The following is a 26,767-nucleotide window of genomic DNA, read 5'->3' on the forward strand; positions in this document are numbered from 1 at the left end:
AATCAATCTGGTGCCCGGTGCACAACCCCCTTGTAGCAGGATTTATGCCCTTAACGAACCTGAGAATCTGCATTTGAGACAATATTTGGATCAATACCTAGCTAATGGTTTTATTCGCCCGTCAAAGTCCCCGGCATCCTCGGCTTTGTTCTTCGTGCCCAAAAAAGAAGGCAACCTTAGAACTTGTATCGATTACCGCGCATTAAACCAGATAACGGTTAAAAACCGTTATCCTCTGCCTCTGATCCCTGAACTCCTTGACCAGGTGAAGGACGCTTGCATATACACCAAGTTAGATCTCCGGGGAGCTTATCATCTGGTACGAGCTAAAGAAGGCGACGAATGGAAAACTGCCTTCCGTACTAAATACAGATTATTCGAGTACCAGGTGATGCCTTTCGGATTGTGTAACGCGCCGGCTGCCTTCCAATACTTCATGAATGATGTCCTTCGGGAACTCATCGATGTTTGTGTTGTCGTATATATCGATGACATTCTGGTGTACTCCTCTTCGGAATCTGATCACAGAAAACACGTCAGGGCAGTACTTGAAAAACTGCGCCAACACAAACTATTTGCTAAATTGGAGAAATGTGTTTTCCATACCACAGAAGTCGAGTTTCTAGGTTTCATCCTGACACCCAAAGGAGTCCCAATGGAGTCTAGAAAAGTGGATGCCATCCTCAAATGGCCATCACCTAGCTCTGTAAAAGGGGTTCAAAGCATGCTCGGCTTTGCCAATTTCTATCGCAGGTTTATCCCAGAATTTTCACGCGTGGTACAACCCATTACTGCACTCTTGAGGAAAAATAAACGTTTTGAATGGTCTGAAGAAGCCGAGCAGGCCTGTCAGGATTTAAAAGCTAAGTTTACCTCCGCACCTATATTGAAACACCCGCGTCCAGATCTCCTTTATGTCGTCGAGACTGACGCATCCAGCCTAGCCATGGGAGCTGTCCTGTCCCAAAGAGATCCCAAAACCAACCAACTGCATCCCGTAGCATTTTGGTCCAGAAAATTCTAGGCACCCGAGGTTAATTATGCAATCACGGACAAAGAACTGTTAGCCATTAAGTCCGCTTTTAAAGCCTGGCGGCATTATCTGCTTGGCGCTCGACATACCATCACAGTGATCACTGATCACCGGAATTTACAGTATTTGAAAACCGCCAAGGCTCAGTCATCACGGCAGCTCCGATGGGCTTTGTTTTTCGCTGAATTTGATTTTGTGATTACCTATCGACCTGGCTGCAAGAATGGCAAAGCAGACGTCTTATCCCGAATTGGAATGGGAGAATCTGATACAAACTCAGAACCAGTACCAGTAATTCCCGAACAGAGGATTCTAGGCATGACTTTGTTACAGACGCTTGAAGACATTCAAGCCAGAGTGAAACAACTCCTGGACCCTACAACCTTACAGGATTGGATACAAAAGGGATCAGACTTTACCATAGATAATGGTTTACCTTATTTCCAAGGACGCTTATTCCTGCCACATAAGGAATTACACAAACTAGTTATTTCCGGTTATCATGATGCATTAATAGAGGGACACCCCGGTATTGCCAAGACAGAGGAAAAGGTGAAACGACAATTTTGGTGGCCCTCTTGGCGAAAAGATGTTAAATCTTTTGTGATGTCCTGTGGTGTTTGCGCCCAAAATAAAAGTCAAAAGAAAAGACCAGCCGGTCTCCTTCAACCTGCACACCCTATCAATGGATTTTATTACGGACCTGCCTCCTTGTTCGGGGTACAATACTATTCTGGTAATTGTGGATTTGTTTTCCAAAATGGCCCACTTTATTCCTTTGAAAGGTTTACCTTCAGCTTCTGTCCTAGCCAAAGAATTCCTCGAAAATATTGTTCGGCTACATGGATTCCCATCTATACTAATCTCTGACCGGGGAAGCCAATTCATTTCCCACTTCTGGCACAAATGTTGTGAAATGGCGCAGATCGACGTAAGATTATCGACCAGTCACCACCCTCAGACCGATGGTCAGACCGAGAGGACAAATCAGACCCTTGAGCAATACTTACGGTGTATGTTACAGCAATCTGAAAGCAACTGGAAAGACATTCTTTGGATAGCTGAATACGCATATAATAATTCGGTACACTCTGGAACTGGCTACAGTCCTTTTTATACTTTGTTTGGGCATCACCCTCGAACCTCAAACCTTGACTCCCCTCAGAACCTCGGAATGCCTGCAGTAGAACATCTGCATACGACAATTACCCAAGCCTTCAAAGAGGCAACTACGCATTTACAACAAGCCAAGAGAAAATACAAGGAGAATGCTGATCTACATCGGAGTGAAGCACCTCCGTATCAGATTGGGGATCAAGTGTGGTTAGCTACCAGACATTTACCACTCAAAGGGCCTCGAACCTTTAACCCAAAATATCTGGGGCCTTATTCTTTTACGGCAATAATGAACCCAGTGGCTGTTAAACTTGATTTACCAGCTAGTATGCGAATTCACCCTGTTTTTCATGTGTCACTTCTGAAACCAGTGGTACCCGGAACCTGACTACTCAAACCTCCAGAACCTATTCTAATAGATGGGGAGCCCGAATTCGAAGTGAAGAACATTTTAGACTCAAAAATGTTTAGGTCAAAACTGTTCTACCTAATTGATTGGAAGGGGTACGGACCTCAGGAGAGGTCGTGGGAACCCAGGGACCATGTGCATGCACCTCGATTAGTCAGGAAATTCCACTGACTCTTCCCAGACAAACCAAAACCCCCGCAGGGAACAACCTTGGGAGGGGCCTTGGGGGGGAGTGCTGTCATGATGCCCGCTCCCGGGAAGCCGGTTCAAGCCCTGCGTCCCCGAAAGTGGACATCCAGTCCCCAAGGAAGGACCCAGCAACCCCATATAGGGGCCCTTTGGACAGTGTCCTGGTGCCTATGGCGCCAGGCTCATTAAAGACATCAATCCTGGCGCCATAGGCGCCAGGCTCATCATGGAAGTGCTTGGGTGCACTTACCTGATGCAGACCATGCTGCAGGATCCCGGCCTCCATGAGGCCTGAAAGGAACTACTTTACCTGTGGGACTAATTTACCATCAGGGCGCGGTCGGGGAAGGATACATACCTGATTGGAGGAAGGATACATACCTGGAACTTCTTCCAAGGCTATTTAAACCCCACCCGAACAGCCACACGTGCTTCGCGTTGTTCTGCATCTAGCAGCTGGAGGCTCACCGTGTCTGCTCCTGCATCCTGACTTCTGCCACGCCTGCCAGCATCCTGGATCACCTGCAAAGGAAGAGAAGAAGAGAACAGAAGAAGGAAAAGTCCTTACCTGCTAAATCCGCATCCCGGAGACATCTCGCCGACAATCCTGAAAAGGAAGACTTTTATTTAAAAGCTCATTGCGTCGATCGCTGCAGCGCCGCATTCCACTCACCTTTACAGGGCGCCTCCATGTTCAGCAGCGATCATCCGGATTCGCAGTCACGCCCCAGCGCCTAGGGGGAAAAAGACCAGAACAAAAGATGAGAGAGAGAAGGGAATAAGGAAAGCTAAATCTCCATGTTAAGATTTACCTGTTGATTCATTCCCTCTTCATTTCGGGTCCGCGCCGCATCCTGGCATTTCCGGACCCCGGCCCCTAAGGGGAAAAAGAGACATCAGCATTAATGAGCGAATGAAAAGACATTACCAAAAAACGCTCATTAAAGACTTACCTGATTTCTACAAGGATTTCACCTCTCATCTCGGGTCGGTGCCTGTTTCCCGGCATTCCGTACCCCGGCCCCTATGGGGAAAAAGACACTAGCATTAGTACATTAATGCATGGACACAAGGGGAATCTCTTATCAAAAAACTTACCTGGAAGCCAAGCAAGTTTGGTTCTCACCAATCTGAAAATCCAGTGAAGTAACTGGATAACAACGCGCCCCTGCATCAGAAGCAGGATGGAGAGCTTGTCCTTCCAGACCCTAAGGTGAGACGCTACGAGGAATCACAGAAGGGTTTCGAGGAGGGTAAGAGGGGAAAGTGGGAGGCTGATTGCTTTACCCCGCAGACAGTTAATCCCCTATTTTCGCCTACAGAAGGATACTTCAGCGAGCCAGACAAACCAGATTTGGGGGCCCGGTCCAGTCCGTCTTCTGAACCCTGCGCATCACCTTAGAAGAGGCCACAGCAGCGCGAACCAGGCCAGCGCCTCTGTGGGAGTCAGGTGAGCGTTACACCCAGGCTCGTGGCTCCTCTTAAGACATTCTAATTTATGCGACTACTACTCCAACACGTACAACCTCTAGTTTCACTCTGTGAAAACTATTGAACTCTGGATACCCTGGCCTCGGCCCCGTCTTTATTGCCGGCCCAAGGAAATGGTCAATCCCCTCCACCTGACTTCAATGCAATGAGCAAGATCACATCTGTTCCTTGCAGAAATGTTAAACCATAAACCTTCATCCTGTTCGCAAGCTGACCTTCTACTGGAAGATTAATTCGTCCTTGGTCAACCCTCCAAGCCTGAAAAACCAGAATGTCCCAGCTGCCTAAAATGCATTTTGTAACTGCTAACTGCAAAGTCAGAATAAACTTACAAAACCCCACAGCATGCAGATTTATATAAACTCCTAATTAAACTTCTTCCATTTCAAAATTCCTTTTATATATTTCCATGTGTGTATGTTTTATAAATGGTATTCCTTCTTTACTGAGGGATCTCAGGACAGGCTCCCTTCTGCATGCCCATTGAAACCCTCTCTGTCTCTCTGTCCCCCAATTTCCATGTGAGTCAGAGCACATCGTGTGTAGATCGTGATTATGCCCCATTTGTGACTTTAACATTGTATCTTTCTACATGCATGCAAATCTAATATGCATCAATTCTAGACAACAGTAACAATAATCCCATCCACAATTAACTACGTTCAATACACATGACATTGTAACATTGCACCAGGTTTGACACCAACCCCTAGTCATAAATACGGTGCACGCAACATGAATTACTCATAATCATAGGGACCATTCCTGAGCACCCTGACGTTCCTTTAACTAACAAATCATCCTCTTGGTGAACTACCCTAAAACCATCCCCCATACCTGTCCCAATAAGGGCATACCCCTCTGCTGAACAATCCCAACTTGTGCCCCCACCATTTCCACAATCTACCCACTGTTCCACACAAGCATGCCAATTTGGTTTAGGCCACAAGACTCCTTCAATTTGAGTATCCGTATGGGATGAAGTAGTGGTGGACCTAGCCTTGAAAAGGGTTACAGTCATCTTGGCAGCAGCTGTTGGTACATGGGCATAGCAACATCGTAAGAGCATTTGACAGGAACAGAAAATAATGAGAAAAAATACAAAATTAGCAACACCATTTTTACATCGAGGCTCAACCAAGAAGGTACCCAAGAGAACAAGCAGTTTATCCATGAATCATTGGCGATCCCAGCCTTAGTCCCCATGATCACTTTTAGTTTTTGCAAGGCAGCAATAGTTCTAGTGAGAGTACCATTTTCAGTATCATTGGGAGGCGCAAACATGCAGCAGGTTGAGCTCCCTTATTAAGGTACTACAGCCATTCATGACAACCTCCTGACATGCGCCCCAACACTCCACATGACCAACACTGAATCCCAAAGAATCCTCCACAACTGTTTCCCATTGGCCCATTAAACCGAGGACCCATTCCTCCAAACCTGCCAAATGACCCGCTCCCTTTTATAAATCCTCCCCTGCCCCTTGGAAACCCTCTCATTGGCCTTGGACCAGGAACATACCCGTCCATCCACCTCTGTGTCATAACCAGTTTGCTGTGTCCCTGTTGTCCCAATTGCCCCTGATGTCCCTCCATAGAATTAGTAATTACTGGCCTTTCTAGAAAAATGTTCTCCAATTTCTTTTGAACGAGCTTAGGGCCTCATTACACGGAAGGCAGTAAGGGATAACAGTCACCGGTAATGGTACCGGTGACTTTTAACCCTTACCGCCTTACTACGAGGTCCCTTTGCGGGTAGGTACTTTAACGCCTGCTGTTTAGCAGGCTTTAAAAACCAACCTGCAAAGGGACCAGGGTGCTAATTACGGTACCGCAATTTGCGGCACTGTAATTAGCGCCTTCCCCATTCCCATAGAGCCCTATGGGGCAAAAATCGGAATGGGGAAGGGCAATGGGGGAAGGGGGAATTACCTCCCCGCCAACCTTGGAATAGGGCGGTAATTCCCCTTTCCACCAAGGCGGTGCTGGTATTTTACCGGCATGGACCAAGGTGCTAATAGCACCTTGGTCCTCCACCTACCGTGTAATGAGGAGCTTTTTGTGCCTGCTTTACACTCTATCTCTCCTTTTCTTTTTTCTTTTTATGCGCTTGAATCTCGAGCCAACTCTTGGCCTCCATTCCTACTACCTTATCTAAATCATGCTGGTGTCCTTTTTTCAGCATATGAGAAAAGGTTGCCACACTTTTATCCCACCATTCTCCCGTTTCTGCACTCCACATCTCTTGAATTAACTGGATGTGAGTGGCCGGATCATCCTCGAATTTCATTGTCTTTCTTAATATCGAATTTATATCTAGCATATCTGGATACATAACTCGCATGTGCCGTATATTTATTGAACGCTGCTCCGTCATGGGTGTTCATGACTTGCTGAATTCCCAGATATCCCACTTTTTCCAAAGCTCATCTGACCGCTTCCGCATCAGCGACACAAAAAGTATTTTAATATCCTCTATGGCCAATGTGACTCTGGTGGTATGTTTCTCCAGGGCATAAATCCACTTTCCTGCTTCAGTGAGTGAAGAGAGTGTCTTCATCAGGTTATTCCAGTCCATGTGTGACACAGGACATAATGTGCCCTTCCTTTACCCTTTTGGAGTAACAGAAACTGAGTTACACCCGATTTAACTAGAGTTTTCCCCATCTCTTCCTTACTACTTGCTATGGCCATGCGAGTACCCTGGCGCGTTCTATGATTCCACTGAGTATTACCTATTTATAATCTCGAGCGGGAGGTAGGGTGACTAAACCCTGATCTTCTTGATTGACATCCCACTCCTTGTCCTCTTCATCGTCTACTTCAGCTACCACATCCTTTGATCCTTCTACAGGCACATAAGCATACTCAACACTACCATAGAGTGCCATCTCCCATCCTCTCTGCTCCAACACTGTACCTTTGATGGTCATCTCATTCTCCATGTCCACTTAGACCCTTCTGATAACTGATTTATCAAACCTCACATGAACCTGCCCATCCTCCACCTTCCTTCTACATAATTTGTCTGTCTTTCCTCCTTTACCCGCTCTTAATCTTTTTTTAACCATAGCAACATTATCTCTTCCTCTGCTAGCCTCACTTCTTCCTTCATTTTTTCCTGCTCCAGTGTCTCTACTTTTCCCCACAGCCTTTTCTCTATCCTAGCAGGATAAGGCCTGACCTCCACTTTCTCCCTTGTTCTTGATCCTCTATCTGCATTCCTAGCTGCTGGTCCCACTCTCTCACTCCTCCACCTTTAATCTGTCTGCTAATTTAGCAGTCAAGGGAGTTACTCATTTCCCGCTCTCCATTCATAACCTCTCTGCAGCCCTAATCATTGAAGGAGTCACTTTTCCACTTCCTTTGAGATCCCAATTTCTAAGAACCACAGCTTACAGAGGCGCTACCTGCGTCCGTCTCGTCACCACCGGCGTAGTCTCTGGTGAAAATTGAGGTACAATCTCAAGGTCTATATACCCTTCTGTGGGTGATAAAGGATAGCACTCATTTGGGGGTAGTGCAGAAGGAACTCCTGAACCCTCCTTTCTTGCCCCTTCTTACACTTACCCCTTCCTGCCCTTTCCATACACCCGCCAAAGGTCTAAGACTTTCAGCAGCTTCTCTAATTTTGAGCCCTTATGCTTCGTAGTGAAGAGTGTAAATTCTACAATATCCCTGTATCATACGTTCCCACAGTAGGCCCAAAATGGACCATTTTAGCCTTACTTTCCCATAACAATTCTCTATGATACTTAAGATTTGTGCCTTATATCCAGGCAACACATGGCACAAAGGATCCAACAGAGTCTCCGTACTCCCCAATTTATCAAAAAATAGTTTCACAAAAATCCTGTTACCTAGCGGCAAAAAAATGTACATTCAAGGAGCTCCCTTTTTACCCTTATGCAATTCCTTAGTCATTTGCCACACTCACTCAGCATACTTGATATATACTATGATTACCTTGCTTCAATATTTACTTCAATTCTACTTCTCATTCATACACAGAAGACAGCATCTTATCAAAAAACACAGTCTGCAGTACAATATCTCAGAGATATTCCCACCACTCAAACATTGGAGGGGCACAATGCTTTCCACTACATCACAGCTGCTCTCTCTTCTCTCTCTCTTTTCACAATTACAGACTTCTCCACTACACACCCTCTTTTCCTGACTACAGGAACTTTCCCCTTCAATACTTCGACTAACTAAGGAGACTGAGGTGAGGGTTCCACCCGCACAGCTGATACACCATACATAATAGCAAGGATGTATTTCAGAAAGGTATTTACTATAAGACTTAATTTAAGATGCCACCCCACCTTAAGGTGAGGGCTCGAGCCAACCAGACAAGCAAACTAAAGGGTATCAAGACTACCCCCTACCGCGGGTGTCCCAGGTAAGATACCACCTAACACCTCTAAAATAACAAACTAGGAATATAAAAAATATATACAAGGGACGAACAACACAGACAACACAGAACAGTTCAGTCACTCTGTATTCCAATTCAACCCTTCCAAAATCCCTTAAATCAAAAGAAACAACCCTTGTTCCCTCCTTGCTTTACCTACAAAAGTCCACTTACATGACCTACAGCACTCTGATGTGGTGCTCTGTCAAGCTGTCCTGCACCGCTGGACCACAGCACCATGCCTCCAGGGAGCAGACAGACCTTTAACAAATCTGGCATCCGTCTACCTCTCTCTTTAACTGTGCATGTTAGACTAGTCCCTATGGCGAGGTCTCACAGCCGAGTGGTGCAGACAGAAGACCCCCAATCTCTCAACAATCCTGGGGTTCCTTCGTGGTTGCCAGATTTGTGGGGGCAGACCCCCAATTACCTCAGCCCAAACTGGATCCCCCAACTGAGAAACAAGTGCATGTTTAGTACATAAAGCAAGGTTTAGTGTTCAAAGTTTCTAGGGAGCAGTTGAATAGTCTTGTGGAACCAACTCAAGTCTCAACGAACTACATCAATTGTTACATTTGTATACATTTTAGCAACAAATATTTAATTACAACCCACCCCATAAACATGATTGGACAAAACATTTACAAGGAACTTCCCTCTTTTCCAAATGTGTTCTTTCTCATTGGTCATCGACAATCTTTATGACCATCTTCAGATCATATTCCTAGTCTGCCTTTGCTATGGATTGGTCTGTGTTAGGTCATGATATCATGGTACAGTGAAACATTCATATATAACATAATTCATTACTTAGTAACAGCTTTACCGCAGGATTTCAGGCCAGACTCTCCTCCGCATACCCATTGAAACCATCTGTGTCTCCCAGTTTCCATGTGTTTCAGAGCACCCTGTGTGTAGATCTTGTTCATGGTGAATTTGTGATGCTAACATATGTGTGCGCAAATCTAATATGTATCAATTCTAGACAAGAGTAACACTAATCCCATCCACAATGAACTACCCTCGATACATATGACATTGCAACATTGCGCCCAGTTCGCCGCCACCTCCAGTCATCAATATGGCACGCTCAACATAAACCCCTCGTAATCCTGGGGAACCTTCCTGACCATGAATGAGGGAAAGATATGATTCTCTCTAGTTATGGAGAACAAGTATTTCCCATTTTGATTTCCTTCATAATTTAGGGTGAAATCTCATAATTCCGAATTTGCCAAAAATGTGAGAGCTTCTCTACTGAGGAGAAATATGGCTACCGCCAGGGTTGTAATGAGGCCCACTCTTTCAATAGTACCCACGCTGGTGCTTTGTGTTAAAATGTAAGTAAATTGTGATATATTCAGCAACAATGGTCAAAATTACTAACTGCATAGTTAAGTAACTCAGCAAATTGATCTACATTGTCGAAAACGGTGGCCCATTTTGACTGGCCCACACTAGCATTTTACATTCTTGGTACAGGCATTGCCCTATAGGCCAGTCCAAGCCTGGGGGCTCATCCATAATGACGAGGGGGCGCCCAACCAGTGGCCCCTCACCCATTATGGAGGAACTAAGGAGCCAGCCCGGTGAAACAGTGAGCACTCCCTCAGCTGCTTTTTCCAGCTGATGTACTCCTGGGCTGGCTGAACTTTCAAAGGGAAACAAGGTTTCCCTTTCAAAGATCAGTTTATTTCCCCAGCCGCACATGCTCACTGAGCTATGCAAGTGCTGGGGCGTTTTGCTTCGCCAGCATTGCATAGCTCATTGGAAATGCTGGCTGGGGCACTGCATGTCTGTATGTCCGAGGGGGAGCTCTTGCGCCTCCTCGCACATACGGACAGAGCATCCTGGAGCAGGGCATTTCTGCACCTACATGGAGTCCAATGCAGAAGGTACGTTTATGTTCATTGTTTTTATTTAAACATGTGTATGGATGCGTGTATGCTTATGTTATGAGTGAGTGTATGGTGCTGGATGCTCGTGTGAATGATAGAGTGATTGCTGTATGAATATGCAGCGCCTTGCATACACACATAATCATGTTGATTGTGTTAGGCCCAGTGGGGCCCAGGGGACAGGGATGGTATCTTTTTCTGGACATCTATCATAGATGTCCAGTAAAAAATGTCATGCCTGGCCCTTGGGCCCCCCCATTTTATTGTTAAAAGTATGCTCTACAATGCAACATTTTAACCCATTATTTAAAAAAAATTCACAGGGGGAAACCCCCCCCCGAACTCCCTTTTGTTAGTTCAGGCTCCCTCACTATGCGCGGGCGCCATGGCATTTTTGGGGGAAATAGTTATGTCCCTCCACTTAAAAAAATCACCAGCCGCCACTGGCCCTCAGACTGTGTTGGGAACGGGATGGGAGAACCCAGGGACTATGGTGGGAGCAAAATGGGTGGGCACCATGGGATAGTGGTGGGGGCAGAGTGGGGAGAGCCCAGGGTGTGTCATGGGGTGGGGAGAGACCAGGGACTGGGTAGGAGTGGGATGAGGGAGCCCAGCGACTGTGATGGGAACAGGTGATGGCGCACAATATACACTGTCCATTTGGCATTTCTGGGGGGCCCGACCTGCCCAAATTTTTCTCAGGAGTGCCCGGGCCAAAAAAGTTTGAAGACCACTGCTTAAGTGGGAGGCTGCACTACAGTAGCCACAACGCTGCTGTGTCAGTAGTTCTATACTGAAGACTGCTTATCATGCGGTCACAGGATGCCTCTTTTACACACATGTGCAGCACACTCGGCTCCATTGTGCTCAAAGCTTTTGTATTATTTCAATAGGGTTGAGGATTTATTACGGTTATTCAAAATACTGTTTCCTTTTAGGACAAGTTTCGGACAAACTGCAAAAGGCTGAAATTCCTCGAATTTCAAATGAAGAATGCCAATCCAACTACCAACACCAAAGGATAAGCAACTTAGTCACATGTGCTGGTTATAAATTAGGTGGCGTGGATGCGTGCAAGGTACAGTGATACATAGCTATTGTAAATGGGCTACAAACACAAGGCCTGGTATGGTAAGTGCCCTTGTGTAAGCATAGGTAAGTATGAATATGCAGCACCATGAATGTATCTAATTCAATATTTTATGAATGCTCCGTGATTTTAAGTTCATTGGTAGACTTAAAATGGCCTGATGTACAATACATTTTCTAATGGGATTGCACCATTGCAAACCACTTTTGTAAATCAGGCCAATGTGTTGCAGGGATTAGTTATCAAAACATATTTTGACCATATCACCATACCCATCCCCAACATACAAATATGAACGAAGAAAGTGTATGTTAAACAAGTGTTGAAAATAGCATATATCACTACTTTTTTCAGGTATATCTGTCGACTGGTGTATACAATTTATGGTTTATTTTGGGTCAGGAGGAGCATGTGGAGTGTAATATGTCTTGCTCGATGTTTGCATGAATTATACAATTATGATTTCTTCATGTACACATTATTGTCATGAGTACATGTGCCACATGCAATAAGTTGCTTCATGTCGGCAAAGAGAGGCAGATACCACCATGGTCTTCAGAAAGGGATTAAAAACCCTTCTGTTTAATTAAATACCTCTCTGGTTGTTCACTCCGCTCATATTTTGTCTTTGACCGGCTTCTGAGTGTCTGTATTCTGTCCTCGATGTCTAGCACCCTTAAGCATCCGGGTCAGTGGCCGAGGTATATACATTTATTAAAGTAAAAGATAGAAAGGTGGATGGGGGAATGGAATAGAACAAAAGTAGTACGTTATTATTATTATCATTATTATGATATGTATTGAGCGTGGACATAGCTTCGAGAAGCAACAGAGCACTTTACAGAGTTATACACCAATACAGATACATAATGGATCACTTTACAGGGGTGTACAACATTACAGATGCATAACACAGCGCTTTTCAGTTGTAACAACAGAACAGATATACAGTGGAGGGGGAAGGATACTGAGGGGGACAGAGGAATGGTAAAGCTGTACTGGGTGGTGGGAAGGAGAGGGGCGGGAGGCGTCTATTGAGTCAGGTGGCGCGGGGACACCATGATGGCCTAGGTGTTGAGGAGGAGATACTCCTGAAAGAGGTGGGTCTTGAGTTTTTTCTGAATTTTAGGAGCGTGGGAGCTAGTCTGATGCCAACACGGAGGAGGTTCCATAGTCTTGGGGCGTAGGCAGAGAAGGCTTATTTTCCAGTCCTTTGCTATTTGCAGCAGCAGATTACAAGTCTGCAGGTGTCCTGGCTTCTGGTGGTGAGCTATCTGCTGGAGATGCAGAGTTTTTCCGTGAGGTACCTGGGAGACTTGAAGCAAACTGCCTTATAAATGATGCAGCAAGACTTGAAGGCGATGTGTGCATACAGTTGGAACCAGTAAAGGTTGATAAGGGCCAGAGTGATGTGGTTGTATCTGTGTAGACCCTTGATGAGGCGTTCACAATGTATATATTCGCTCTGTCAGGGCATTGCCTTCTTGAGAAATTGCTACTATAATTTTTAGGGCCTGATTCACAGAGTGTTTTCCAATGGCATTGTGCCATTATAATATGCTTCTGTGAATCAGACCCTTAATGTTGGGGTATTGTGTTTGCCCACAGGGGCAATTCTCATCTCAGACCTTGTCTTCCAACCTTATATAATCAGGTGTTTTATATTGCACGACGAAATCAGAGAATCTAGTTTCAGCAGTCCCTAGTAACTGATGATATTTATTATATTTGTATTTTATTTTAATCTTTGTTTAGTGCTGCCCCTACCCAGAGGGTCTTGCAGCACTTACGTGGTGCGAAGTTTGGAACGGTGGCAGTTGGAAAGGGTGTTACAAAATGTTAGATTAGGATAGAGAAGTGTAAGGAAACAGGTCTGTTTTGGGTCACTTTCTGAAAGTTGTGATTAAGGGTGCCGTGTGGATTTGAAGTAGTAGGGTATTCCATGCTCTGTATGCCCAGTGGCTAAATGCTTGTTTTTGTGTGCATATTAATTTGCAGAGTGGTATGTTAGCTGGCTTGACTGGTCTTTGTGTGGGTGATGGGTTTGAGTTTGTTGTAACGATTGGATAGGGTTTTGTGGTGGATGGCTTTGAATACAATAGAGAGTCCTTTGAAGGCAATTCTCTGGGGTATGTGGAGTCAGTAGAGCTGGAATAGAGAAGGGATGATATGTGAATGTTTGGTAGGTGAAGGATGAGTCTGGCTGCTACATTATGTACGGCTTGCAGTGGGGCAATTGGGGAGTCCAGTGAGGAGAACATTGCCGTAGTCCACTTTATAGAGAACTAGTGCCTGTTTTGCGGTGCAGAAGTCATCTTGGGGTAGGATATGTCTGATCTTGTGTAAGAGGTGTAGTTGTAGATTGCATATTTTGGTGACAGTAGCGATGTGATGTGTGAAGGAAAGGTTGATGTTGATTGGGAAGCCAAGGGATTTGACTGATGTGGAGACTGTTATTTGTGGATAGTCTTTGGTGAGTTCTTGGATTTAGGGGATGAGTTTGGGTTTGTGAGGGGGCTTTCAGAACGAATGAGTTTGAGGACATGGTGGTAATTCATTTGGTGATGGTGGAGAGACAGCCTTTTGGGGTGTGGAGTTGTGAAGAGGATGCAGTGTATTTGTGTGTCATCTGCATATTGGTGGAAATGGATGCTGTGTTTGCTAAGGTTCTGTCCAAGGGATTCAACATATATGTTGACAAGGAGTAGAGACATGGAGGAGTCTTGCATCACCCCATATTTTACAGGGTGGGGTCTGACAGATAAGGGAGCATGGAGATAAAGTGTGTCCTGTCAGTTAGGAAGGAGGCGAACAAGTCAAGTACAGTGCCAAAAAGATCCATTCTGTGGGCTGGTTTGTCTAGTAGAATCGTATATTTGATGGTGTTGAAGGCTGCAGAGAGTTCAAGCCGAATGGGTAGTTCTGTGTGTCCATTGTCAGTGATGGTGTGGAAGTCATTGAGGATGTGAAATAAAGCGGTCTGAGCACTGTGTACAGTTCGGAAGCTAGATTTGAAGGGGTTGATGAGGTTGTTTGTGTTGATATGTTGTTGCAGTTGGGTAGTGACAAGGTGCTCCATGATTCTGGCATGATAATACTAGAGCAGTAGTTTTCGGGGAGCATGGGGTCGATGGTTGATTTTTTGTATGAAGGGGTGTGATTTGTCCAGTTTTTAATGCAGAAGTGATAGTACCATGCGAGTGACAGGACATGATGATGTTGAGCCTGTGGGGAGAAAGAGTGGTGGTGCAATTGAATGTGGCTTGAGGTTGGCCTGCGTCATCCAGGAAGAGTACAGCTTTTGTTTTGGCAGAGAGGGTGATAAGGGTGTCTGGGTCAGTGAAGTGGAGGGTGTCTCATGTGTTGGACTGTTTGGGAGAAAGGGGTGAGAGTGGGAGAGCAGAGGGCCAGGCTTGCCTGATGTGTATTTTGGAGTTAAAGTAGTCCATGTGGTAGCTGCTTATTGTAGTGGATGGGGTGTGGAAGATCTGGATGGGGTTTAGCATGGGACCTCATGAAGTTGAATAGTTTCTGTGTGGCATTGGTGGAGGATTGGAGCTGTTGGAGGTAATAGGTGGCTTTGGCATTGAGTATGGATGTTTTGTATTTGTTGCTTAAGTTTCTAAGGAGTGTCCTAGTTGTGGGGCATGGATTTGTTTGCCAGGCTGTTTCCAGGCATCTGGCTTCCTGTTTGATAAAGATCAGGGAACTGTTGAACCATGGGTTGTGGAGGTTGTTGTGGGTTTTTTGTAATTTGAAGGGCACAATTTTGTTGAGTGGTTGTATGATGATGGTGTTCTATTTGTTTAGTTGAATGGAGGGATGTATGTGGGGTGGAAGGGAGTGGTATGCCCATAATGTTTATGTTTGTCTGGCTGCGAGCAAGGGTGATGTTTGACTGGTGGTAGGTATTGTGTCGTATAGTGAGCAATAGGTCAGACCACAATACCCAGTTTTGATTTTCCACAGAGACATGATTTTTGCTTGAAATCAAAAGGTCCAGGGTGTTTCCAGTGATGCGTGTTGGGTAGATGATGAGTTGTGTCAGGTCATAGGGGGTGAGTTGAGCAAAGGTAGTCTTCAGTACGGAATTTGTGTCTGTCTGGACACTACCAGGGTTGAAGTCGCTAAGGTAAATATAGATGCAGGGAGAAGTTTGTTTGTCAGTGGTAACGTTAGTCCAGTCGGTGTTGAAGTTGGGATTATGTATTGGGGCAGTACATGAGTTGGATAATGGTGGGTTAAGGGTTTGATGGAAGGGAGCAGGTGAGAAAGAGCCCTTCAAAGAAAGTGTATGGGGGTATTGGATTACTAAGTGTGAGTCATGCATTATATATGACTGCAATGCCACCACCTTGCTTGTGTGGATGGTCTCTGTGGAGGATGAGATATTGTGGGGGAAGCATGTCAGGGATAAGAGAATAGAGGTGAGGGTTGAACCATGTTTCTGTGAGGAAGAGTATATATGGGGAGTGTGTGGTAATGAGTTAATTGATTTCATTTGTGTGTGCAGGTGCAGAGTGGCAGGGAAGGAGAATGCAGGTGTAGGAGTGGGGCCCTAATCACCTTAACCCAAAGTGGTCCAACCATTTAAGAAGTGAGTGAACATTTTGTATGTACAGAAAGTTTATTGTACAATTGCCTGGAGAGGAGCCAGATGATGCTGTAGAAGAAAACTGACCTGAGTCTCACAGAACCACATAAGTAGACACATTATAACAAAATGTGCAACAGATAAAACACTCCCATATATTTTATTACAATCTACCCCCCACATGCGATTGACAAGAACTATACAAAAGAAAGCCAATCTTCTTCCAATCCAATTCTTCCATTCTCATTGGTTGCAGTTATCTTAACTGCCATCTTCAAGTCATATTCATAGCACATCCCTTTTTGGGCTTTACCCGTGTAGGTTGTGACATCATCACATGGTTACATATGCATATACTAACATAATTCATTACCAGCCACAACAGGCCTGGGACCGTCTAACCCTTAAACGTTATTTGCACATGGTTTGCACAAATACTTCAAACAGCATGATTAGAAGGTGAATAAACAGGTGTTCTTTGAACTGACGATAACCATCTCACCCACCCTGATTTTATTGGCATAGGGGGCAATCTAATATAAATGACTACCTTATCAGCATGCATGGCACATCCTGAGAAAACAATTAAAACCTTTGGGAATCGGCCGCTCTGGCCTCGAGCATCACTTCACGCCATGTTTATTGTTGGTCAAAGCGAATGGCCGGATTCCTCTGCAATCTCTCAGGTACTTAAAAGAGATGATATCTCCTATCTGTGAATCTACCAGGCCATAAACCCACAGGGCCTCATTACGACCCTGGCGGTACAGAGTGAACGGCGCAGTAAAAGGTGCCGGCGCCGTTCACTCCGTACCGCCGCATTACGAGTTCCCCTCGTGGTACACGGTAAGCACGCCTGGGAAAACCAGGCGTGCTTACCGGGTCCCGCGAGGGGAAGAGGGAGCAAACAACAGGCCATCTCGTAATGGCCCGTTGTTTGCTCCCTCTCCCATTCCCATTCAGCCTTATGGAGGCCGAAATGGGAATGGGGAAGGACCGTGTCCGGGTCCTTGGAGGGAGGAATTACTGGGCCTTTCAAACTCAGAATGGCCTGGTAAGTCCTCATTCCGAGGACCCGGACCCTGACGCGATTTCGGCGGCAGCCATGCCGCCAATAGAGGCATGGTTACCGCCGAACTCGTAATGAGGGCCATAGTCAGTTTGCTAGCTGACCATCTCCTTGTTTAATCATTACTCCTGCTCCCACCTCCAATCCTGCAAAACTGGATTTGCCCAGCCACTTAAAATTCACCTCACAAACTCCTGACTGCATAATCTAATTATGCATTGATTAAAAAAAACACTACGTGTAGATTTATAAATTCCCTGCGTATTTACATCAGTGTGCATGCATGTTAAATAAATATCATCTCTTCTTTACAGTGAGTTCCTCATGACTGCCCCCTCCTCACCGTCCAGTTTCTAGGCACTTCGTAGCACACCATATCTGGATCATGTTTATATTTCATTTGGCGGTTTCAGCATTTTAGCTTCCTACGTGCATCAATTTGAACACAAAGTAACACTTAAAGTAAAACATCCCATTTGCATTTAACTGCAGTGGATGCATATGAAATTGCACCATCGTGCATATTTTGCCACACCCCAGTCACAAATATGGCACGCGCAACATGAACTCTTCTACATTGTTGTGACCTTTCCTGACCACCCCAACACCGGTGTGTGTATTTAGTGGTTTAAGATGTGTGTTGTGTTGGAGTGTGATTTGAATGTTGTTTGTGTGTTGATTTGTATCATCTTTGTGGCACCCAGTGGCTAATAGGAAAAACAGAATGAAATAGAGGAAGATATTGCAGCAAACTTTAGCTCTGTCTTCCCTTTGCTCTGGACACACAGGGGAATGGATGCCCAAAGAAAAGTGCTTATAAACATAAAGTAACAAATAATGTACATATAAACAGGAGCAGGATGGAAGGATCCCTACAAAATGACGCCTTTAAGAAGGGGGGAGTGTTATAATTTAACCCTACCCGTGGATTGAAGGAAGAGAGAATGCAGTTATGTACAGTACAGTGACAGGCTTAAAAGGGGCTGCCTGTGCATGTATATTGGGGCCTTCTGGCTGCAAATTGGCACCCATAAGAGGGGGCATGGGTAAACATGTAACCCTACATGTGGGTGGATGGAAGAGAACGTGTATTAACAGTCATCATTACTCACAATGCTGTACTCAATGTTTTACCCTGAGGAGTTGGAGGGACCTCTCAACCTGATCCAGGCATCAAACCTTTGATGAAGACCATCATCCTTACCGAGCATTAGCAACTTTCTAAGTTTAAGAAAGATGTGTAGATCCCTGAGTTTTTGGGGCATTTTATTCCAGACCTCATGGCCCTGTAATGTTAAATAGCTGGTTCTAATTATTGATGTTTTTGTCTGATTTCAATTCGTGGGACTCTCACCCTGCCCATAAAGGTGCTGTTCCCTTGATTTGATTTTCTCCAGGGACTTTGGCTAATCCCAGGGTAATTTGAGGAAATGTTTCTGGCCTGATTAATTACTGTTGGGCAGCATAATTGACTGCCTAAGTGGCAAAATGGTGAACTCAAACATACAATCGGTAATGTCATCATTTTGATACCCCTCAAAACCATAGCTGAAAAACCTTTACCAACACTATCAATCATCCTTTTTACATATAGGGCCAACTAACTTCTTTTTACACTGTACTGCAATCCCTCTACAGTAAGCTTGTCTTGCCACTGAAATTCTTAACTCTATCAGTACTAAAGAGAGTGAAAATGCAACTGTAAAGACACAACAAAGGGACAATCTAGAACTGCGTAGGGCAGAAGATTAGAGAGGAAAAGGTTGAACTCTAACTGCTAATAAGGCACAATATGCTGATTAAGGGATATTCTCATTAGTGGATTCAGGAATTTTCAAATGATCTATCGATCATGTCAAGCCACATTTGGGAGATTCCTTGCCATCCCATTGCTGAGTCCTGCAAGGTTCCTCCCTCTCTGCATCGTGTTTCTTTACTAACATGCATCATCTAGCTATCATACAGGATAGCTATACCAATTTTAGATTAATGCTGATGACATTGCCCTTCAATTGAAATGTCAGCAATCTATCCTTATCAAAAAATCAAATCACTTAGTGCCTGTTTACAATTTATAACTCGATACAATCCAACAAGCTTCGATTAAATGCTCATAAAAACTGAAAAAGTCAACATCTCTCTGACCTAGTGTATGCCAGTGATAAGTGACTTTGCATCTTGTGGACCGGGGTGACACCTTTCTGGGGCTGTCGCTGACTTGGGTGGTACACTGTATCCTCGAAGAACGGTGGGGGTGCCATATGTCCAATGTGGCTGGACCGGATCTTGCATCTAGGGTGTAATAAACTTTTGTATCAGACTACTGTCTGAGGGAGCAGAAACAACAAGAGATGTGGCTCCAGAGAGTACAGTTTCTGTTCTGTCAGCCCCTGGTAAACGGGTATTCCCTGATGATTCTCAGAAACATCTGGATTGGGCCATCACACCGGCATGGAAACGCCTGTGCCTCCCCAAGAAAATAGGCCATGCTGGTTTGCCCAAGATGGTCGACAAACAGTCATGCAAAATAGTGGAGAATACCAAAGTATTTGTTGCTATAGGTCCAGGAGGACTTTGAAAGAGATTCTCCATTTGGCTCACCTACCTATGAGATAGAATGAGGTGAAGTTCGCAGTACATGCTATCCCTGTCTCTTTGGCGCTTAGAGTACTAAGTGGTGCTTTTGTTCCCTCGTCCTGGCTAGGATCATATGGCTTAGTGTACAGCATAACCAACAACCCCACCTAAAATTGTAAACAGCCTCAACAATGTGCAAATCACAGAGTGCCCAGTCGTCAGACAGGTTCTTTCACAGATTCTAGTCAATTATGAGGTTCCAGATCATGGCAGATTACTTTCAATGCTTTATTAGGGAGATCATGACCCAGTACTGGCACCTCTGCTGCCTGTAACTCTGCTGACACCAAGAGTTCCAGCCCTGGTTCATACGCCAACTCAAACCCTAGTGTGACCTCCTTTGTCTGTACTACCACTGTCTCCTACTCAACAACCTATCACTTCTCCTGCTCCTATGTATGATCCTCAACTGTACATGGACCAAAGGTTCCCATAGGCTAAAGAGGCCACTGTGAAAGGTGAGGTGGCCCCATTCCCTTCTCAGTTAGGTACTTCATGACAGGATGCTGCAAATTCCATAATCTTTAGGGGCCCATACCATTGAGGAACTCCCCAGGAAGACAGGTATGCCCTCTCTGAAGACTTACTGCTCATGCCTGCTACCAGATCGGGTATAGCTGTGAAGAAGGATGTTATGGCAGAAATCTAATTTCCTTAATCCCACCAATTAAGGATTTGAAACTTGCTGTAGATATTTGCCATTGGAAAACATTTGTTTATTCTCAATTGCATCTTTATTCTTAAATGCCTCACATTACAGTTACTCTGCAGGCTCTGGTTTCCTTAATAAAGAGAAGAAGCTCTTGGAGGCTTATAGGCATACGGTTTCTTATCACACATTTCTCCAAAATAGGCAGGCAAATGCGAATGGGAAACTTGGGAGGGTGGTTGGTGATTTCCAATCTTTTTTTTCAGCTACTGAGCAGAAATCCTTCAATTTCAGGCTTCCCAAGGCCAAGAAGATAGCCTAGTAGTTTCTTGAAGCATCAGAATATCATAATGATACGGGAAGTTAGGCATGGCCCTCCATGCAAATGTTAGAAGAGTGGTGTGGATGCTCTCCGTCTAAATGTAGGACAGGCTTGTTTAACATTCGATGCCCTTGAACTCTTTTATTCCTCAATTAATGAGGAGTAAAGCAAGCAAGAAATGTCTACTCAAATAGCCAAGACACTGGTGCTTCTAACTAAGTGCAGTGCTAAACTTTTTCCACAGTACTCCTTTTCCAGACAAGACTCCAGGCAGATACTATGTTATTGATTGAGGCTTTCAAGAGCAAAAGGCTTGGAACCCTGATGACTTTCCCAGTGGTCATAAAGGAAAACATCCCAGATACTCAACCTACCTCTTCCACTAACCCCAAGAAACAATGACATGGGGCATCTGTTCCACTCTACTCCACTCAGGGACAGACTGTCTATTCCTCCCACTCACTTTATCCCACGATCCCACGGTCTGATCACTTGTGGACACAAATATTGATTTTCTTTCCCTCCCTGCACACACAGTTAAATGGTGGGGAAATTACTGACAGGTGATGCCAGTGGGTAGGATCAGTGGGGCTGGGCATGCCTAACACTGGCACGCCCTTGTGTGTGCACAAACCTCTTAAAGGAAAAGTTTGCTTTTCTGGTGCAAAAAGGCTCCAGTCCTGTCCCTCATTAGACAGAGGGCCTCATTCTGAGTATGGCGGTAAGGAATAGCGGCCACCGGTAACGAGACCGGTGGCAGTAATCCCTTACCGCCATACTCCGAGTTCCCTTTGCGCCCTCGCCCTTAACGCCTGCTTTGAGCAGGTGTTAAAGTCGAGGGCGCAAAGGGGCCTCCAAGCCAATAACGGTGACCGTCATGAACGGTCACCGTTATTTGCATCTTCCCCATTCCCATTGAGCCCTATGGGGGCTCATTTGGGAATGGGGAAGAGCCTTGGTGAATGGGGAATTACCGCCCCGCCAACCTTGGAATGGGGCGGTAATTCCGCCATCCACCAAGACTCTGCCGGTCCGGGTACAGCGTCAACCAAGGCGTTAATAGCGCCATTGGTTAGCGCCGTACTCGGAATGAGGCCCAGACTCCCAAATGTATGGAGGAAAGGGGACTATGCACTAGGAATACAGTAGTCAATATGGTGAGTAAATGTTTCTTAACAATCAATGCTATGTGATATTTAATGGGGGTATTCCCGGTCACTCAATTTTGAGAATTGTATTTGGGTTGTCAATTACTAGAAATAGCAGATATGCAATATGATCTTAGAATTATGCATCCCGTAATACACAAAAAGGCAACCTCTCCCATCTATGTTCCCTCCAGCGGATTATGTCCTACCTGTCCTTAAGACACAGAGGGCTTGCTATCATCTCCCTTACTCTTTCAAGAGTTGACTGCTCATACAGCATTTACCTAGATATGCTGGACTACCTTGGAAAGAAACGTCACCAGATCCAAAACTCAACAACCAGACTTCTACTCAAACTCAACTGGAGGGATCACACATAGCCAGTTCTCAGAGCACCTCCATGGATACTAATAAAAACAAGAGTACTGTTTAAGACCTTTTGCATCGACCACAGAGCACTTTATGGTCAAGGAGCAGAATTCCTCCAAAGCAAAATCTCACTCTACTAACCAACCAGAGACCTGAGATCTAGAAACAACATACTTTTAGAAACCACATGAATGTTCACAGAAGAACAGAGAGGCTGAAACTTTTCCCCTATGGTGGCAAAACACTGAACCACTACCAAGGGAAATCGGCACCCTGAAGGACCCCCTGAAATTCAGAAAAAGTCTGTAAACCTCACTCTTTAATGCTTAACACAAAGAAAGTTGAACTTCCACCCACCAAGCAGCAAAAATGACACTCCTCAATACTTTGACTTTCATGCGCAGAGGACAGCATACTTGCCCCCCAACGTTATGCCTAGAACACATTGGGCCTCATTACGAATTTGGCGGTAGCCATGCCGCTATTGGCGGCATGGCTGCCTCCAAAACCGGGTTCCGGGTCCGGGTTCCCTGAATGGGGAATTACCGGGCCATTCCGAGTTTGGAGGGCCCGGTAATTCCTCCCTCAGGGAACCCAGGCCCGGACCATCCCCATTCCCATTCGAGCCCCCATAGGGCTCAATGGGAATGGGTGCAGGGAGCTAACAACGGGCCGATTACGACCGGCCTGTCATTAGCTCCCTGGTCCCCTCGCGAGACCCGCTAAGGACGCCTGGTTTACAAGGCATCCTTACCGGGTCCCGTGAGGAGACCTCGTAATCAGGCGGAATGGGTTTAACTGGTCTGCATCCATTTGCGTCACCCGTTAAACCCATTCCGCCAGGGGCGTAATGAGGCCCATTGTATGGCAAAATGACTGGAAGACATCATGTCAAGGGACTGCAGCAATTCTAAGAGAATGACTTCCCTGTATCCTGGAATATATAAAACTCAACACAGGACATCTTCACAAATCATTGATTAAATGCCAAACTCCTCTACCCATAATGCAAACAGCAAGGCCAATAATTTGGAAACCCTATGTAAATGTAAAAAACAACCCTCAAGTTTTGACTCTCAGTTTCTCTTCACCTTATTGACCAAACAAACATGGTTGTAGACCCTCCTGAGTGGAAGAAATTCCACAGAATAGGGTATTTGACTCATGTTCGTTCTCAGTAGAGGGACTAACATACTCATTTGTACATATGCAAACCAGCCACTTGCACACGGTTTGAAAAAAAAGACCCTCTCCCCCATGTATCAAACATCACAAACTTACAATTCTAACTAAGACTGACATATGCAGCCCCTGGACAAAACATGCCTCCACTCCAAGCCCCTCTGGTCACAAAGCCCTCAATGCCTTCTACACTTCACATCTAGAAAGCTTAGACGCATGCAGAGCTCAGGGTACTTCCAATCTGCAACCTCAACATAGAAGTAGTACAGTCTTGCCTTTCCCTATCCCCCCAACTCACCAAACCCACCCACTCTCTTCCAGATCTGCCAGAGTGCCTGTAGGCAATGCACATGGCAGTTGTGTGCAGTACAAATCATAATAACATACAATGACCACTTCTGTCTTGGTAAATCATTTACATTCATATTATCTCTCGGGGCGAAATATATTTCAAGGTTCTTTTCAAATGTCAATAGTTTAGTGAGTAGATTCTGCATGAGAGTTAGGTCTGCCAAACAGCCTTACTTTCTGAAAATGTTGTTGGCATTAACAAGTGGTGTACTTGGTGTGTACCCATGTGGTGTTGCATGCCGTTAAGATGAGTAAATGAATCATTGACACCCATGCATAGTCTCATAGGTATCCATTCTGATATGCACTGTGTAATTTCCTAAAGTAGCTACTGGCATATAGAGTTGTCAATAGGCACCTCGGTCTTAAAGGAAGCACATTTTTAATCCAAAAGACTGCTTAGCCCAAACCCATACTTCAGCATAATGGAGTTTCAGTTAAACAGGTAGACACACAGTAAGATCACGTTTTCTGTTTGTTTTCCCTGTCATGTGTGCTGGAATTTTCCTAACAATCTGACATATGGATACTGACAACTCATAAACGTTGAACAAATCAGTGAAACGTTCCTTGTGAAAGTGCTTTTGCACTAATGTCCTAAATTATAGTAATCATTCTCAATCTTCTTCTAAAAAAAAGTTGCCAAAGTGAAAAAATGATGGTTCTGTCAATTTATGTTAATGGCTGAAGTGCTTGAAGATAGCCACTTGTTAAATATAGAAACAGCTTGTAATGTGAGTTGCTAAATTAGCTTTAGAAAACACTGGCCCTCATTACGACCCTGGCGGAAATCGAAAAACGTTGGCGGAAATGCAATACCGCCATCGAATACCGCTCGGTGCGATTATGACCCGTCACCGTAAAGTACGATGCCATCAGCGACACCGTAGTGAACGCCAACGCAAACTGCACCAAGTACGCGCACGCGCGCCATGCAAAACCGTAATTACCACCATGGCGCAACGGTACGCAAATGCTGACCCTAGCGGACATTCACTTAACGCCATCAAGCATGGCGGAAAGTACCATTCCGCCATGGTGAGAATTACGGCATCGTGAACCAACCGTAAATGGCCCTACTGAGTGCCTGTTCACCACTCCCTGCCCACATTGCACAACACCTCGTAGGTGCAATGAAGTTACACAATGCAACCAGTGAAATGTACAAGTCACCCATGCATGCCAACGAACAAATGAATGTAGGGGCTCTAAGTGCCTTGTGAGTGGCCATCCATATTTGGCATGGCACCATTGCCGTACTGATGCAGCACAGGCACGTGAAGATTCAAGTACAGCAATATGAACTGAAACATGAGACAAAACAACAACAGGCCCCCATCGCTTGACACCAGTGTAAGGCAACATTCAAAGCAGTATCCTGAGGGAGACTGCACCAGCCCTGTACCCTTGCCAGTAAACAAACCAACCATCAGCATAAGCATGTACCACACAAGTTGGCAGAGTGACTGAGCAGCCAGGCTCATCTCAAGAGGGGCCAATGGGAGCTGCAGGGCACAGATGGCACGAATACAGAAGCTATTCCAATGGACATGACCTCAGTCTCCCTCCAAGAAACGCACGCAAACACAGGCACCTGTGACCAGCCATTTACTGATAATCACATCATTCCACCAATCCACCTGGCTGACCGGCATCTGTAACACAAAAGCTAATCCCCCGCCCCTGAGCATGACATCATTAAAACAGTCATAATGGCAGGCTCCATCCCTGACCCTACTGGGCTTCGTAGCCAAACGCGGCCAGTACAGTACCACGCAACTGTACTCAGAAGCCGGAACCCAATGCAGATCTCCTCACAATACACCGCTCCACAAATAGGAATATGCTACATTACTTGCAAAGAATAACGCTACACGGTTGAAATCAGAATCAAATTTTAATGCACATCAAAATCACCAAGCCCATACAGCTATTAGGTCATAAACTCCAAAATATTTTTCATTACTGTGGGCTGCATCCGCAATAAATGACCAGCTTCTTCTTGTGTGACGCCCTGTTCCTTCATGGTACACAGGGGCTACATTCACGTTCAAAAAGGCAACATGGAAGCGCCGAGAACCACAGGGCCGTCCCATTAGGTAGGCACTAGTCCAGCTGAAAGGCTGATATGTAGCTCCTAGCCACTAGTACTGCGTAAGGGCATGTGGCCCATTGGCGATCGTCCCATAAGATCGTAATGGTGCTCCACTGATTAACTCGAAGCAGCAGGTGTCGGGAGTAAAAGCCATCTGCAGGAGTGGCATACAGATGGCATCGGCAAAAGGGGAGGAGATACCTGTCACCCAAATGAAATGAAAAAGAATAGCATGGGCATCAGAACTTCATTTGTATTACTCACTTCAATGATCACACTAAATCCACAGCCATATGCATGCTAGCCCACTCAAAAGGATTATTTCCACCCAAAAATCACTTGCGAATCATAACTATATAAATCGAGGTGAAAACACTATTACAAACGAGTGTTTGTGTGCATGCGTCTGTTAAGACAGAATCCATTAGATGGGATTCGTAACGTGCATAGACACAAGTGTTTGAAGGCGCGTCGAGACAGGGAGGGTTCAACAAGGGCAGATAGACGATGGTCCCACTATGGCAGCTCTGCATCACATAGCGCAGGGGAAGGGGATAGATCCCGAAAAGCCATGTACATGGCAAACTCTCAATTAAATCATCTGTCCATGTATCCATACATCATTCCCTCATCCCGGTATGAAAACGCCTGATTATTTACTCACATCACATTTGAAACTTCCATTGAGTCTGTGCGTAATGCAGTC

General features: G+C 45.2%; 1 protein-coding gene across 2 annotated transcripts in view; it reads left to right on the forward strand.

Moving 5' to 3' along the window:
- The window catches only part of LOC138516427 (plasma kallikrein-like), a 451,405-nt gene that overhangs the window by 397,675 nt on the left and 26,963 nt on the right, over positions 1–26,767 (forward strand). For both annotated transcript variants that reach the window (XM_069631547.1, XM_069631548.1), the window contains one exon: positions 11,494–11,633. In XM_069631547.1, coding sequence (XP_069487648.1) covers positions 11,494–11,633 — 140 coding nt within the window. The remainder of the gene's footprint in view (positions 1–11,493; positions 11,634–26,767) is intronic.

Source organism: Ambystoma mexicanum, chromosome 6q, assembly GCF_040938575.1.
Source record: "Ambystoma mexicanum isolate Mex_15411 chromosome 6q, UKY_AmexF1_1, whole genome shotgun sequence".
Lineage (NCBI taxonomy): Eukaryota > Metazoa > Chordata > Amphibia > Caudata > Ambystomatidae > Ambystoma > Ambystoma mexicanum.